Source organism: Lampris incognitus, chromosome 6 (genome assembly GCF_029633865.1).
Source record: "Lampris incognitus isolate fLamInc1 chromosome 6, fLamInc1.hap2, whole genome shotgun sequence".
NCBI classification, from domain to species: domain Eukaryota; kingdom Metazoa; phylum Chordata; class Actinopteri; order Lampriformes; family Lampridae; genus Lampris; species Lampris incognitus.
In genome coordinates, this window is record NC_079216.1 from 24,439,930 (window position 1) to 24,455,092 (window position 15,163).

The 15,163-nt window shown below is 42.8% G+C and overlaps 1 protein-coding gene across 3 annotated transcripts in view; it reads right to left on the reverse strand.

Annotated features, from left to right (window-relative positions):
- pla2g15 (phospholipase A2, group XV) overlaps positions 1–13,561 on the reverse strand; it is a 42,557-nt gene extending 28,996 nt beyond the window's left edge. For all 3 annotated transcript variants that reach the window (XM_056281513.1, XM_056281515.1, XM_056281514.1), the window contains exons 1-3: positions 13,310–13,561; positions 10,954–11,110; positions 4,186–4,304 (exon numbers count right to left, since the gene is read on the reverse strand). In XM_056281513.1, coding sequence (XP_056137488.1) covers positions 4,186–4,304; positions 10,954–11,110; positions 13,310–13,451 — 418 coding nt within the window. In that variant the 5' untranslated portion in view covers positions 13,452–13,561. The remainder of the gene's footprint in view (positions 1–4,185; positions 4,305–10,953; positions 11,111–13,309) is intronic.
- Between the last annotated feature and the right edge of the window lie 1,602 nt (positions 13,562–15,163).

The window sequence follows — 15,163 nt, forward strand, 5'->3', positions numbered from 1 at the left end:
CGTGTGGAGGTGAGAGTCGGAACTTTGAATGTTGGCACTATGACTGGTAAAGGGAGAAAGCTGGCTGATATGATGGAAAGAAGAAAGGTAGGCATACTGTGTGTGCAAGAGACCAGGTGGAAGGGGAGTAAGGCCAGGAGTATCGGAAGTGGGTTCAAACTCTTCTACCATGGTGCGAATGGGAGGAGAAATGGGGTAGGGGTAATTCTGAAGGAAGAGTATGTCAAGAGCATGCTGGAGGTGAAGAGAGTGTGAGACAGAGTGATGAGTATGAAGCTGGAAACTGAAGGTGTATTGCTGAATGCTGTCAGCGCATATGCCCCGCAAGTTGGGAGTGAGATGGACGAGAAAGAAGAATTCTGGAGTGAGTTGGACGACGTGGTGGAGAGGGTACCCAAAGACGAGAGAGTGGTGATTGGAGCGGACTTCAATGGACATGTTGGTGAAGGGAACAGGGTTGATGAGGAGGTGATGGGAAGGTATGGAGTCAAGGAGAGAAATGTAGAAGGACAGATGGTGGTCGATTTTGCGAAAAAGATGGAAATGGCTGTGGTGAATACATATTTCAAGAAGAGGGAGGAACACAGGGTGACGTATAAGAGTGGAGGAAAGTGCACACAGGTGGACTATATCTTATGTAGAAGGCGCGATCTAAAAGGGATTGGAGACTGCAAGGTGGTGACAGGGGAGAATGTAGCTAGGCAGCATCGGATGGTGGTCTGTAGGATGACTTTGGAGACCAAGAAGAGGAAGCGAGTAAAGGCAGAGCCGAAGATCAAATGGTAGAAATTGAAGAAGGAAGACTGTTGTGTGGAGTTCAGGCAGGAGTTAAGACAGGCACTGCGTGGTAGGGAGGAGTTGCCAGATAGCTGGGCAACCACTGCAGAAATAGTGAGGGACACAGCTAGGAAGGTACTTGGTGTGTCATCAGGACAGAGGAAGGAAGACAAGGAGACTTGGTGGTGGAATGAGGAAGTACAGCAAAGTATACAGAGGAAGAGGTTGGCAAAGAAGAAGTGGGATAGTCAGACATGAAGAAAGTAGACAGGAGTACAAGGAGATGCAGCGTAAAGTGAAGAGAGAGGTGGCAAAGGCAAAGGAAAAGGCGTATGGTGAGTTGTATGACAGGTTAGACACTAAGGAGGGAGAAAAGGATTTGTACTGATTGGCTAGACAGAGGGACTGAGCTGCGAAGGATATGCAGCAAGTTAGGGAGATAAAGGATAGAGATGGAAATGTGCTGACAAGTGAGGAGTGTGCTGAGAAGGTGGAAGGAGTACTTTGAGGGGCTGATGAATGAAGAAAATAAGAGAGAGAGAAGGTTGGATGATGTAGGGATAGTGAATCAGGAAGTTCAGTGGATTAGCAAGGAGGAAGTGAGGGCAGCTATGAAGAGGATGAAGAGTGGAAAGGCAGTCGGTCCTGAAGACATACCTGTGGAGGCATGGAGATGTTTAGGAGAGATGGCAGTGGAGTTTTTAACTAGATTGTTTAACACAATCTTGGAAAGCGAGAGGATGCCTGAGGAGTGGAGAAGAAGCATACTGGTACCGATTTTCAAGAACAAGGGTGATGTGCAGAACTGTAGCAACTACAGAGGGAAAAAGTTGATCAGCCACAGCATGAAGATATGGGAGAGAGTAATAGAAGCTAGGTTAAGAGGAGAGGTGACAATTAGTGAGCAGCAATGTGGTTTCATGCCACGAAAGAGCACCACAGATGCGATGTTTGCTTTGAGAAGTATAGAGAAGGCTAGAAGGAGTTACATTGTGTCTTTGTAGATTTAGAGAAAGCATACGAAAGGGTGCCGAGAGAGGAGGTGCGGTATTGTATGTGGAAGTCGGGAGTTGCAGGGAAGTATGTAGGAGCGGTGCAGGATATGTATGAGGGAAGTGTGACGATGGTGAGGTGTGCGGTTGGAATGACAGATGGGTTCAAGGTGGAGGTGGGATTACATCAAGGATTGGCTCTGAGCCTTTTCTTGTTGCAATGGTGATGGACAGGTTGACAGACAAGATCAGGCAGGAGTCTCCATGGACGATGATGTTCGCAGATGACATTGTGATCTGTAGCGAGAGTAGGGTGCAGGTTGAGGAGAGCCTGGAGAGGTAGAGGTATGCACTAGAGAGATGAGGAATGAAAGTCAGTAGGAGCACGACGGAATACCTATGCGTGAATGAGAGGGAGGACAGTGGAATGGTCAGGATGCAAGGAGTGGAGTTGATGAAGGCATATGAGTTTAAATACTTGGGGTCAACTGTCCAAAGTAATGGGGTGTGCAGGAGAGAGGTGAAGAAGAGAGTGCAGGCAGGGTGGAGAAGAGTGTCAGGAGTGATTTGTGACAGAAGGGTACCAGCAAGAGTTAAAGGGAAGGCTTACAAGATGGTTGTGAGACCAGCTATGTTGTACGGTTTGGACACAGTGACACTGACGAAAAGACAGGAGGCGGAGCTGGAGGTGGCACAGTTGAAGATGCTAAGATTTTCACTGGGAGTGATGAAGGACAGGATTAGGAACGATTATATTAGCGGGACCGCTCAAGTTGGACGGTTTGGAGACCAAGCAAGAGAGGCAAGATTGAGATGGCTGGGAAATGTGTGGAGGAGAGATGCTGGGTATATTGGGAGAAGGATGCTGAATATGGAACTGCCAGGAAAGAGGAAAAGAGGAAGACCAAAGAGGAGGTTTATGGATGTGGTGAGGGAAGAAATGAAGATGGCTGGTGTGACAGAGGAAGACGCAGAAGACAGGAAGAAATGGAAACGGATGATCCGCTGTAGCGACCCCTAACGGGAGTAGCCCAAAGTAGTAGTAGATATATATATAATTACACACATACACACTATATGTATGTGTTCAAGAATAAGGGCGATGTGCAGAACTGTAGCAACTACAGAGGGATAAAGTTGATCAGCCACAGCATGAAGATATGGGAAAGAGTAATAGAAGCTAGGTTAAGAAGAGAGGTGACAATTAGCGAGCAGCAGTATCGTTTCATGCTATGAAAGAGCACTACAGATGTTATGTTTGCTTTGAGAATGTTGACCGAGAAGTATGGAGAAGGCCAGAAGGAGTTATATTGTGTATTTGTGGATTTAGAGAAAGCATACGACAGGGTGCTAAGAGAGGAGGTGTGGTATTGTATGAGGAAGTTGGGAGTGGCAGAGAAGTATGCAGGAGTGGTGCAAGATATGTATGAGGGAAGGGTGACAGTGGTGAGGTGTGCGGTTGGAATGACAGATGGGTTCAAGGTGGAGGTGGGATTACACCAAGGATCGGCTCTGAGCCCTTTCTTGTTTGCAATGTTGATGGACAGGTTGATGAGCAAGATCAGACAGGAGACTCTGTGGACTATGATGTTCGCGGATGACATTGTGATCTGTAGTGAGTGTAGGGTGCAGGTTGAGGAGAGCCTGGAGAGGTGGAGGTATGCACTGGACAGAAGAGGAATGAAAGTCAGTAGGAGCAAGACAGAATACACATGCATGAATGAGAGGAAGGACAGTGGAATGGTGAGGATGTAAGGAGTAGAAGTGACGAAGGTGTATGAGTTTAAATACTTGGGGTCACTGCCCAAAGTAACGGGGAGTGCAGAAGAGAGGTGAAGAAGACAGTGCAGGCAGGGTGGAGTGGGTGAAGAAGAGCGTCAGGAGTGATTTGTGACAGAAGGGTACCAGCAAGAGTTAAAGGGAAGGTTTACAAGATGGTTGTAAGACCAGCTATGGTGTATGGTTTGGAGACAGTGGCGCTTATGAAAAGACGGGAGGCAGAGCTGGAGGTGGCAGAGTTGAAGATGCTAAGATTTTCATTGGGAGTGATGAAGAAGGACAGGATTAGGAACAAGTACATTAGAGGGACAGCTCAGGTTGGACGGTTTGGAGACGAAGCGAGAGAGGCAAGATTGAGATGGCTTGGACATGTGTGGAGGAGAGATGCTGGGTATATAGGGAGAAGGATACTGAATATTGAGCTGACAGGGAAGAGGAAAAGAGGAAGGCCAAAGAGGAGGTTTATGGATGTGGTGAGGGAGGTCATGCAGGTGGCTGGTGTGACAGAGGAAGATGCAGAGGACAGGAAGAGATGGAAATGGATGATCCGCTGTGGTGACCCCTAACGGAAGCAGCTGAAAAGAAGTATAGTGTGCGTGTGTGTGTGTGTGAGACAGGCTTTAAGCCTCCAACTTACCCACACTGCGTTTACTGGGGTCCAGGTATTCCACGGAATACGTCTGCCCAAACCCTGGCACACGAATGTCCACCCCTGGCGGGGATGAGGTGGTATGGGTTGTGCTATTGTAGATCAGCCTATTCTCATAAGCACACACAGACAAAACACATATACACACATTTCAGTTTTGTTCCACCTTTATGAAAGTGTAGTTTGTAGAGGACTATGCCTAACTGGCTTTATTGGCATTTTACACATACATTAAATTAGTAAAGCAAGGCATGACTAAAAAGCAAACACACACACACACACACACACACACACAAAAAGAGAAAAAAGTTAAGGTGCAACTTCTGCATTTGAAGAACTGAGATGGAAGAGAAAGTAACAGCATACTGAACTCTAGTTTCTGAAATCTCAACACATCTTAAGTCCTTCTGCTATCGATGGGCAAAATATATATACATTAAAACTCTGACAGCCTGCCGACAGCATTCATTCAGTTCTTGCACATTGTGCAATTCTTGTCTTGTATGTTGTGGAAATCTACATGTGTAAGAGTGGGATTAACCTAACATATACATACAAACATACATACACACATATACCCATACATACATACATATGTGTATATACATATGTGTGTGTGTATGTATATATATATAAACAGCACAAAAGTAAGGAAATGTGTGTTTGGTAGATTATTTCTTTGTTGTAACAATGCTTCTTGGCAATAAATCTTATATCAGGCAGCTGATTGTCAGCACCTGGAGTACCAGAAGCTCAAAACAAGAGTCAATAGCAACAGCAAAATAAGCTGTTTGGCATTGGCAGAGAAGATTTGGCAAATTTTTCATGGGTGCAACCCACATACTGAGCTCTGCTGCTCATCCCACAAATGCATGTTCCTTACAAATGTGGCCCCATTTAAAAGGGAAATAAACAGGCTTTCCAACGGTATAAGATTATTGCCAAAAGCATTTTTACAACAAAGAAATAATCTACCAAACACAAATTTCCTCACTTTTTGTGCTAAGTGTGTGTGTGTATATATATTTATATATATAAAGATGCACTGATGACCTCTGATGACTAGTAGTTCTCCTGATGCCGACATTAAATGCACTTATTGTAAGTCGCTTTGGATAAAAGCGTCGGCTAAATGACTGTAATGTAATGTTTTATATATATATATATATATATATATACACTACCGTTCAAAAGTTTGGGATCACCCAAACAATTTTGTGTTTTCCATGAAAAGTCACACTTATTCACCACCATATGTTGTGAAATGAATAGAAAATAGAGTCAAGACATTGACAAGGTTAGAAATAATGAGTTGTATTTGAAATAAGATTTTTTTTACATCAAACTTTGCTTTCGTCAAAGAATCCTCCATTTGCAGCAATTACAGCATTGCAGACCTTTGGCATTCTAGCTGTTAATTTGTTGAGGTAATCTGGAGAAATTGCACCCCACGCTTCCAGAAGCAGCTCCCACAAGTTGGATTGGTTGGATGGGCACTTCTTGCGTACCATACGGTCAAGCTGCTCCCACAACAGCTCAATGGGGTCAGATCTGGTGACTGCGCTGGCCACTCCATTACCGATAGAATACCAGCTGCCTGCTTCTGCTCTAAATAGTTCTTGCACAATTTGGAGGTGTGTTTAGGGTCATTGTCCTGTTGTAGGATGAAATTGGCTCCAATCAAGCGCTGTCCACTGGGTATGGCATGGCGTTGCAAAATGGAGTGATAGCCTTCCTTATTCAGAATCCCTTTTACCCTGTACAAATCTCCCACCTTACCAGCACCAAAGCAACCCCAGACCATCACACTACCTGCACCATGCTTAACAGATGGCGTCAGGCATTCTTCCAGCATCTTTTCATTTGTTCTGCGTCTCACAAACGTTCTTCTTTGTGATCCAAACACCTCAAACTTGGATTCATCCGTCCACAACACTTTTTTCCAGTCTTCCTCTGTCCAATGTCTGTGTTCTTTTGCCCATCTTAATCTTTTTCTTTTATTGGTCAGTCTCAGATATGGCTTTTTCTTTGCCACTCTGCCCTGAAGCCCAGAATCCCGCAGCCGCCTCTTCACTGTGGATGTTGATACTGGTGTTTTGCGGGTACTATTTAATGAAGATGCCAGTTGGGGACCTGTGAGGCGTCTGTTTCTCAAACTAGAGACTCTAATGTACTTATCTTCTTGCTCAGTTGTGCAACGCGGCCCCCCACTTCTTTTTCTACTCTGGTTAGAGCCTGTTTGTGCTGTCCTCTGAAGGGAGTAGTACACACCGGTGTAGGAAATCTTCAATTTCTTAGCAATTTCTCGCATGGAATAGCCTTCATTTCTAAGAACAAGAATAGACTGTCGAGTTTTAGATGAAAGTTCTCTTTTTCTGGCCATTTTGAGCGTTTAATTGACCCCACAAATGTGATGCTCCAGAAACTCAATCTGCTCAAAGGAAGGTCAGTTTTGTAGCTTCTGTAACGAGCTAAACTGTTTTCAGATGTGTGAACATGATTGCACAAGGGTTTTCTAATCATCAAATAGCCTTCTGAGCCAATGAGCAAACACATTGTACCATTAGAACACTGGAGTGATAGTTGCTTGAAATGGGCCTCTATACACCTATGTAGATATTGCACCAAAAACCAGACATTTGCAGCTAGAATAGTCATTTACCACATTAGCAATGTATAGAGTGTATTTCTTTAAAGTTAAGACTAGTTTAAAGTTATCTTCATTGAAAAGTACAGTGCTTTTCCTTCAAAAATATGGACATTTCAATGTGATCCCAAACTTTTGAACGGTAGTGTATATATATATATATATATATCTATCAACACAGATATGGGAAAAAAGTTTTAATGCATTGCAGTCCTGCTATCGATGAAAAAAAAAGTTTTTTTCCCCTGTATCTGTGTTGATATTCTGCTCCTCATTAGTTGAGCACTTATAACACCATTGACAGTTTCGGAAAAAAACACTATATTATATATATATATATATATATATATATATATATATATATATATATATATATATGCCGCGCTAAGGCATCGTGTCCTCTTGAAGTAAAATGCCAGACAGAGGGAGTCATCTACCAGGCATCGGTGACAAGAGAAGACAACTGCAATGTGAACACTTAACAGAGGCCCTTTTAAAATTAGGTTTAACACACATGAGTAGCTTCAGAAATGAACATGCAAGAAATGCAACGGCCTTAAGCCGCCACATTTGGTCATTGATAGACAAGAATATCAGTTACTCTATATCATGGAAAATCTTTACAAAGAGCAATGCATATTCAGTTAAGGGTAAAAGATGTAACCTGTGTTTGGCAGAAAAAGTATTTTATTATCTGCAGATCTGATATGTCTACCTTGAACAATAGAAACGAATTGGCCACCAGTTGTAGACACCGAACCGAGAAAAAAATCTCCTGTCTAATTACAAGTAAAATGTCTTTATCCCCCCCCCCATTATATGATACACATATGACATTTATTAGATGTTGTATTTTTATATTTTAACTGCCTGTCCTTCCAACTGTGCCCCAACACCACCCCACTGGATGATTTACATAAATTACCCCATTTGACGTTATCTTGTTATATTCTAAATGTATGCTATTTCAACAGTGCCCAGGTCATTTAAATGCTTTTTCAAAACAAGCCCCAACCCCTTACCCCATTGGTTGTAATGTTTTCTACCCCACCATTGGTTGCTCTGCATTGTAACTACTACCTACCCCATTGGTTGCGGTCCACTGAAATTAGGGGCGTGACGCAGGGAAACGTATACTGTGTGTTTTCATTGTTGAATCACAATAGCAGCTGATGAGCGCATGAAACACAAAACAAGCTTGTACTGCTATGTATTAGACGTTTTTTTCCCCTACATCTATATTGAAGAAAAGACATATATTATATATATATATATATATATATATAGATGTATTTTCTTTCAGAGCATGCTGACTCCCCCTTCATATATAAGCGCACGTTGTTGACAAGCAGAGGTTTCAAAGGTTTGTTTGAGAAGAGCAGGCTGATAAACCAGTCAGTCAGTCCCATTTGCAGTTTCCCACAAACAGTCCAAGGGATATTCTATAAGATGTATTTACTTATTTTTTATTCACTAAAACCCAAGCACATTTCCCAGCAAGAATAAAAAAAAGCAGTATAATCTGAGTTTAAATTTTTGTTCATCTTTACCAACAGCATTCAGACAAATTCTTAAACAGATTAACAACTATAGCACCATTTATGGATCACATTTACAAGGAACTTCCCCCTAAAACTGCAGAACGCCACCTATTTTTCCACTGTAAACTCAGATAAGGTGAACTTTCCATTAAGTATTTTTCATCACATTACCCCCAAGATGTTCCTCCTTCCCTCTGCCTCCATGACCTGCTGGGTCTCTAACAGTTTATTCCCTCTCTCCTGACTATGTCATGTTTCTGTCAACCACCACGCAGGAGCATCAGGAGGCTCAGAGCTCAGCCACCTGTACTTATACTGGTACCTCGCACTGTCTGGGATCTACGATCTGACACTTGTTATAACTTGATTCTCAATATAAATCATTCTCGATGTCTACAGAACAACACTGTAAAAATTAAATAAATAAAAAAAATAAATCGATTTCCTTGTCAATTCGATACATTTGGCTGAATACTGACCAAAGTGTGTGACAAATAAACGAAAGTACAACTTGGTATACAAGCTATGTTGAGCATTCACAAGTGCATGGACCCCTTACCAGCGAGAAAAAAGAGGCAGAGGAAAAACACGTTTCCATTCACCAACTAAGAACACTGTATTGTAAGTGAACAAAGGAGAAGGACAGATCCACAGCTAGGTAACCCAACGCATAAACACGTACAGCATGTATGTACACTAGTGAGACTGCAGTACACGGTTCCACTGTGTTGGCTTGGATCCCTGCATGCCGCAGGTTAGATGTATTGTATTGTAATGAGGGGAGCTGCAGGAGGAGCCTTCTGGCTTTCTGTCTCGATACAACTTATGTATATTGTTTTACATTTTGATAAGTGCAAATAACACTAAACTAAACTAAGATACACTACCGTTCAAAAGTTTGGGATCACCCAAACAATTTTGTGTTTTCCATGAAAAGTCACACTTATTCACCACCATATGTTGTGAAATGAATAGAAAATAGTCAAGACATTGACAAGGTTAGAAATAATGATTTGTATTTGAAATAAGATTTTTTTTACATCAAACTTTGCTTTCGTCAAAGAATCCTCCATTTGCAGCAATTACAGCATTGCAGACCTTTGGCATTCTAGCTGTTAATTTGTTGAGGTAATCTGGAGAAATTGCACCCCACGCTTCCAGAAGCAGCTCCCACAAGTTGGATTGGTTGGATGGGCACTTCTTGCGTACCATACGGTCAAGCTGCTCCCACAACAGCTCAATGGGGTTCAGATCTGGTGACTGCGCTGGCCACTCCATTACCGATAGAATACCAGCTGCCTGCTTCTGCTCTAAATAGTTCTTGCACAATTTGGAGGTGTGTTTAGGGTCATTGTCCTGTTGTAGGATGAAATTGGCTCCAATCAAGCGCTGTCCACTGGGTATGGCATGGCGTTGCAAAATGGAGTGATAGCCTTCCTTATTCAGAATCCCTTTTACCCTGTACAAATCTCCCACCTTACCAGCACCAAAGCAACCCCAGACCATCACATTACCTCCACCATGCTTAACAAATGGCGTCAGGCATTCTTCCAGCATCTTTTCATTTGTTCTGCGTCTCACAAACGTTCTTCTTTGTGATCCAAACACCTCAAACTTGGATTCATCCGTCCACAACACTTTTTTCCAGTCTTCCTCTGTCCAATGTCTGTGTTCTTTTGCCAATCTTAATCTTTTTCTTTTATTGGTCAGTCTCAGATATGGCTTTTTCTTTGCCACTCTGCCCTGAAGCCCAGAATCCCGCAGCCGCCTCTTCACTGTAGATGTTGACACTGGTGTTTTGCGGGTACTATTTAATGAAGATGCCAGTTGGGGACCTGTGAGGCGTCTGTTTCTCAAACTAGAGACTCTAATGTACTTATCTTCTTGCTCAGTTGTGCAACGCGGCCTCCCACTTCTTTTTCTACTCTGGTTAGAGCCTGTTTGTGCTGTCCTCTGAAGGGAGTAGTACACACCGGTGTAGGAAATCTTCAATTTCTTAGCACTTTCTCGCATGGAATAGCCTTCATTTCTAAGAACAAGAATAGACTGTCGAGTTTCAGATGAAAGTTCTCTTTTTCTGGCCATTTTGAGCGTTTAATTGACCCCACAAATGTGATGCTCCAGAAACTCAATCTGCTCAAAGGAAGGTCAGTTTTGTAGCTTCTGTAACGAGCTAAACTGTTTTCAGATGTGTGAACATGATTGCACAAGGGTTTTCTAATCATCAATTAGCCTTCTGAGCCAATGAGCAAACACATTGTACCATTAGAACACTGGAGTGATAGTTGCTTGAAATGGGCCTCTATACACCTATGTAGATATTGCACCAAAAACCAGACATTTGCAGCTAGAATAGTCATTTACCACATTAGCAATGTATAGAGTGTATTTCTTTAACGTTAAGACTAGTTTAAAGTTATCTTCATTGAACAGTACAGTGCTTTTCTTTCAAAAATATGGACATTTCAATGTGATCCCAAACTTTTGAACGGTAGTGTATATAGTTACACAGATAGACACATGTGGACACAGACAGCCAGGACAAACACACGAGGAGGAATGTGGTACCTGATGTTGTCTATCCAGCAGTCTATGGCCACAGGGACCAGCAGCTCCAGGTTGAGCCACAGAGTGAAGAAGGTGTCGGTCTTCTTGTAGCAAATATAATGGACCACACTGGGCTTATCCAGCTTCGCTTCCAACTGGTTCCCAAGGTCTCCCGGAACTACCAAAACCAATGAGAACAAAGTTTCAGCAACAAAGTAATGAAACAGTCCAGTGGTTATGATGACAGTGGTTATGATGACAGGTTTTATCTTGCTGGAGAAACACATTTTACTAAAAATACATTACAATTCCTTTCTTTTCTTGTGGAAATCTCCCACAAACTGCCCTGCAATAATTGCTGGGTCCCAAATTGCTAGTAATGTAAATGTGGATGAGAAAAAAAGTTAACAAAAGAGAAACGGTTAAACAAATAAATCGACACTTCTGGATCTGAGAGTAATACCAAAGACTACTGGTTGTTATTTAGTCAATATCTCAGACTTATCCTGCCCAAAGTCCATCACACGATATTTTGAATAACGCTGGTGGTTAATAGACGAATCATTTAGAACAAAACAAATTTACTTGGTTACAATAACATTGTTAACCTAACCTATAAATAATCGATATTGGTGTTCCCATTTTACCTGTCACCATTCCTGCTGAAGCACCAGGAACGTTTCTTAAAAATACTACCAATGTGTCATGGCCTTACATAGGTTCAAGTCATCTCATTTCATCTTAAACTTGAATTTACAACTCGAACGCTTTGCTATTATGAGCTAACTAGAGTATACACACACACACACACACACACACACACACACACACACACACACACACAAATTATTTTTTGCCCATACTGACCAAACCCAAAAACACAAACTCGATTACAACCATTTTGGATGGGGGGGGGGGGCTGGCTTTATTATCTGGATCTAAAATGGTTTTTGTAGGTTGTTTTGTTGGGTATTCCAAAAAATAGGCCTTCACCCTCTCTAAGGCACTAATCCATCACTTTACACATTGTCACTCAACTCTCAACTCAACCCAACCCAGCATGGTCCACATGACAACATGTGCTCAACATATGCTCATGTTATGCTCAACATAACATGGTCACCAGGTGGACCATCTCTAGCTTCCCACCTCCTATGGGACTTTACCTAACCTGTGCATATCTGCATGAAGAGGAAGAACAACATCATCAAATCAGCTCAAGATAGGGAGGAATAGGGGGAATCTACAAACTATGACCTCGTCTAAATGCAGTCAATAGAAACAATTCCTTGAATGTGTGGGAGATAAGGGGGGATGAGTAATCAAAGTTGGAGCACATGGCAGATGTATTGATCAGAAAACATAAGCCAGTTAAGCCCTTCACTGGCACTTATCTTCCATCTCCATTATGCAGCTCGTTCAGTTGGGACTCATCTTAAGAAGTTGGTGGACATTAGGGCTGTGTTCACCTCTTCACGAGTCATACCGCTGGCTTTGTCCAGGCTAAGACATGACGGATGGTTGGATTGATATTTCTGGTTTAAAACAGTTTTATTATCAACTGTTTGAATCATTTGTCATTCATGTTTGCTAAAGAAACACGTGGAAACGCGCAAACACATACCGGCATCAGATTATCTGCCACAAACTGATAACCTGAGAGCCATAAACCACATTACACAAAGGGTCGTGCAGTTTAACAAAGACTGCGGTCGACACATGACCAAACACAATGCAAGGTTTCTGCAAGCAAGTTGGCTTTGGCTGAGAGGTCGGAGAAGAACCACTTTTAAGTTCGAACACACTAGTTTAAGATACGGAACGTATAGCATTTTCTCATTTTGGCAAAAAAACAAAAACAAAACAAAAAACAAAAACTAAAAATCACTCGTTAATCGAATAGGTAAACGACTTCGAAATTAACACTGGAAAAAAACAAACAAACAAACCCAAGACCATTAACTTTCCCTAAAGAAGGACCTTTTTTGGCAAAGTCCCGGTTTGACTCGAGGATCGCATGCAGTGTGACAGTATAGTCACATGACCGACTGCCGTGATGTTAAACAAGATCCCTGGCGAGGAACAAGACTCCACCTTAGGGCAACTGGTTAAATGATGTCGCTAGCTGCAGGGTAACTATGTACAAATATGCATCCATCCTCGCCAACACCACCAACTCCACAGCCCAGTCCACGGCGCCAAGGCCAGCCACATCATACTTGTTGGTTGACCTGTGCGAACAGGGGATCTGGCTGGAGTCTATGTAGCGTCTAAGGGAGAGTCGTTTGCACATCCGCAGTGACAGACAATGGCGAGAGCGATCGGACTGCAAACATCTTCGGGTGCGCTGCAAAATAAACAATGTCAATACACTTACTGAGCACCACGGGCGGTCTTTCGGGCCGGCAAGACCTGCCGTTGAGACATTTCTCCAACGGTCTCCCGTTGCTCCGAGCCAACAACAATAAAATTACTTGGAGCAGCGGAAAGATGTCAGCTACACCGTGCCAACTCGTCATGGCCCCCGATCCCTTATGAAGAAACCGTCATGATCCCGTCGAGGAGCCGGCGAGCACACAACACATACAGTTTCAGGCGGGCGTATGTTGGTGTCCGACGGTGATGTGTGTGAAGATCACGAGGTAAAACAGATTGCAGAACAGTCCACCAAGCATTACAAGTTTCCCAATGAAGTCGGAAGTAGTCGATTTCCGATGTAGTCGAACTTCAGATGAGGTACTTGCGCATGGAGAAACTCTTAGGAAACAAACAGGTCAAACCCTAGTGTATGGCTGGATCGTGTATGGTCAATGTTCAAAATTGTGGCCAGTTTGTTACAGGGATAGTCAACGGTAGTATATATTGACTTCCTGGCTATTAAATGTTCATCCGCAATTTTTTGTAATGGTCCCAGTAATATTTGTTGTTGAAGTAGACTTTAACATGACATGGTTAAGCGACGTTCTAGTAAAAAAAAAAAAGAAAGAAAAAAAAGTTATAAATGCAAGAACAATACGTTCCAATCATATCTTGGCATGTTTGTTTTGAAAGATAACTTAATGTAACTGTACTGGTCAATGGTACCTGTAATATATGATGTGGTGGAAGCCATGTCTAGTCAGTCAACGACGTTTTTTATTCTGTGGTCTCAATGCAAACACAGTAACACAACAGCAAAGTTACAGTGCCGCCTATCAGTCACACTGAGTAATGCACTTCTTATTCAAATACACTACATCTCCTTTTCTCAAGTTTTTTTTCTTTTCTTCTCTACTCAGTCCAGATAACGCCTTGACACTCTAACAGGCCTTCCACGGCGCGTTGTTCTCACAGGACTGTTTGTGGATACAGTATTGTCAGTCACTACTCTTGGACTATGCGGTACAGTGGAACAGTCTGGAATAGGGCTGGGTGGATCAGCACTTGGCAGTGTCTTGCTCCACATGATATGAGTGCTCTGGTGTGACGTCATCAGGTGTCCCTGGGAATGAAGTCTCTCTTGTTTTGAGCAGGTGTCTGCGATGTCTCCTGTACATTTCTCCACTTGTGGTTTTAACAATGTATGATCTCGGCTGTATGTGTTTCTGTACCACAGTGGCTGGTTCCCACTTGTTGCCTTGTCTGATCCTCACATTTTCACCATCTTGGAGGTCAGACAGTGTCCTGGTTCCGTGGTCAAAGTATTGTTTCTGTCTTTGTTGTCTATACACGAGGTTGCTCCTGGCATTTTTATAGACAGCTGGCTGCAACAATGTCTTTGTCACAGGTAACTTTGATTTGAGCCTTCTTCCCATGAGCATCTGAGCAGGTGAGAGGCCAACCCCACTCAGTGGCATGTTCCTGTATTCAAGCAGTGCTAGGTACGGGTCACCAGCGCTGTCCTGTGCTTTTCTCAGCAGGTTTTTTATTGTCTGAACTGCCCTCTCAACTTGCCCATTTGACTGCAGGAAGTTGGGACTTGAGGTGGTGTGTTTGAAACCCCACTCAGCACTGAAGTCCACCATCTCTTGGCTCACTAGCTGTCTGCCATTGTTGAATAACTCATCTGGCACACCATGCCTTGTAAATATAGACTTCAACCCAATGATGACGTGTTTGCTTGTGGTTCCATTCAGTTTGATGATCTCAGGAAACTTTGAAAAGTAATCCACACACAGTAAGTACTCTGCATCACTGAAGTGAAACAAATCCACACCTATCTTTGCCCATGCTCTCTCAGGCACTGGATGTG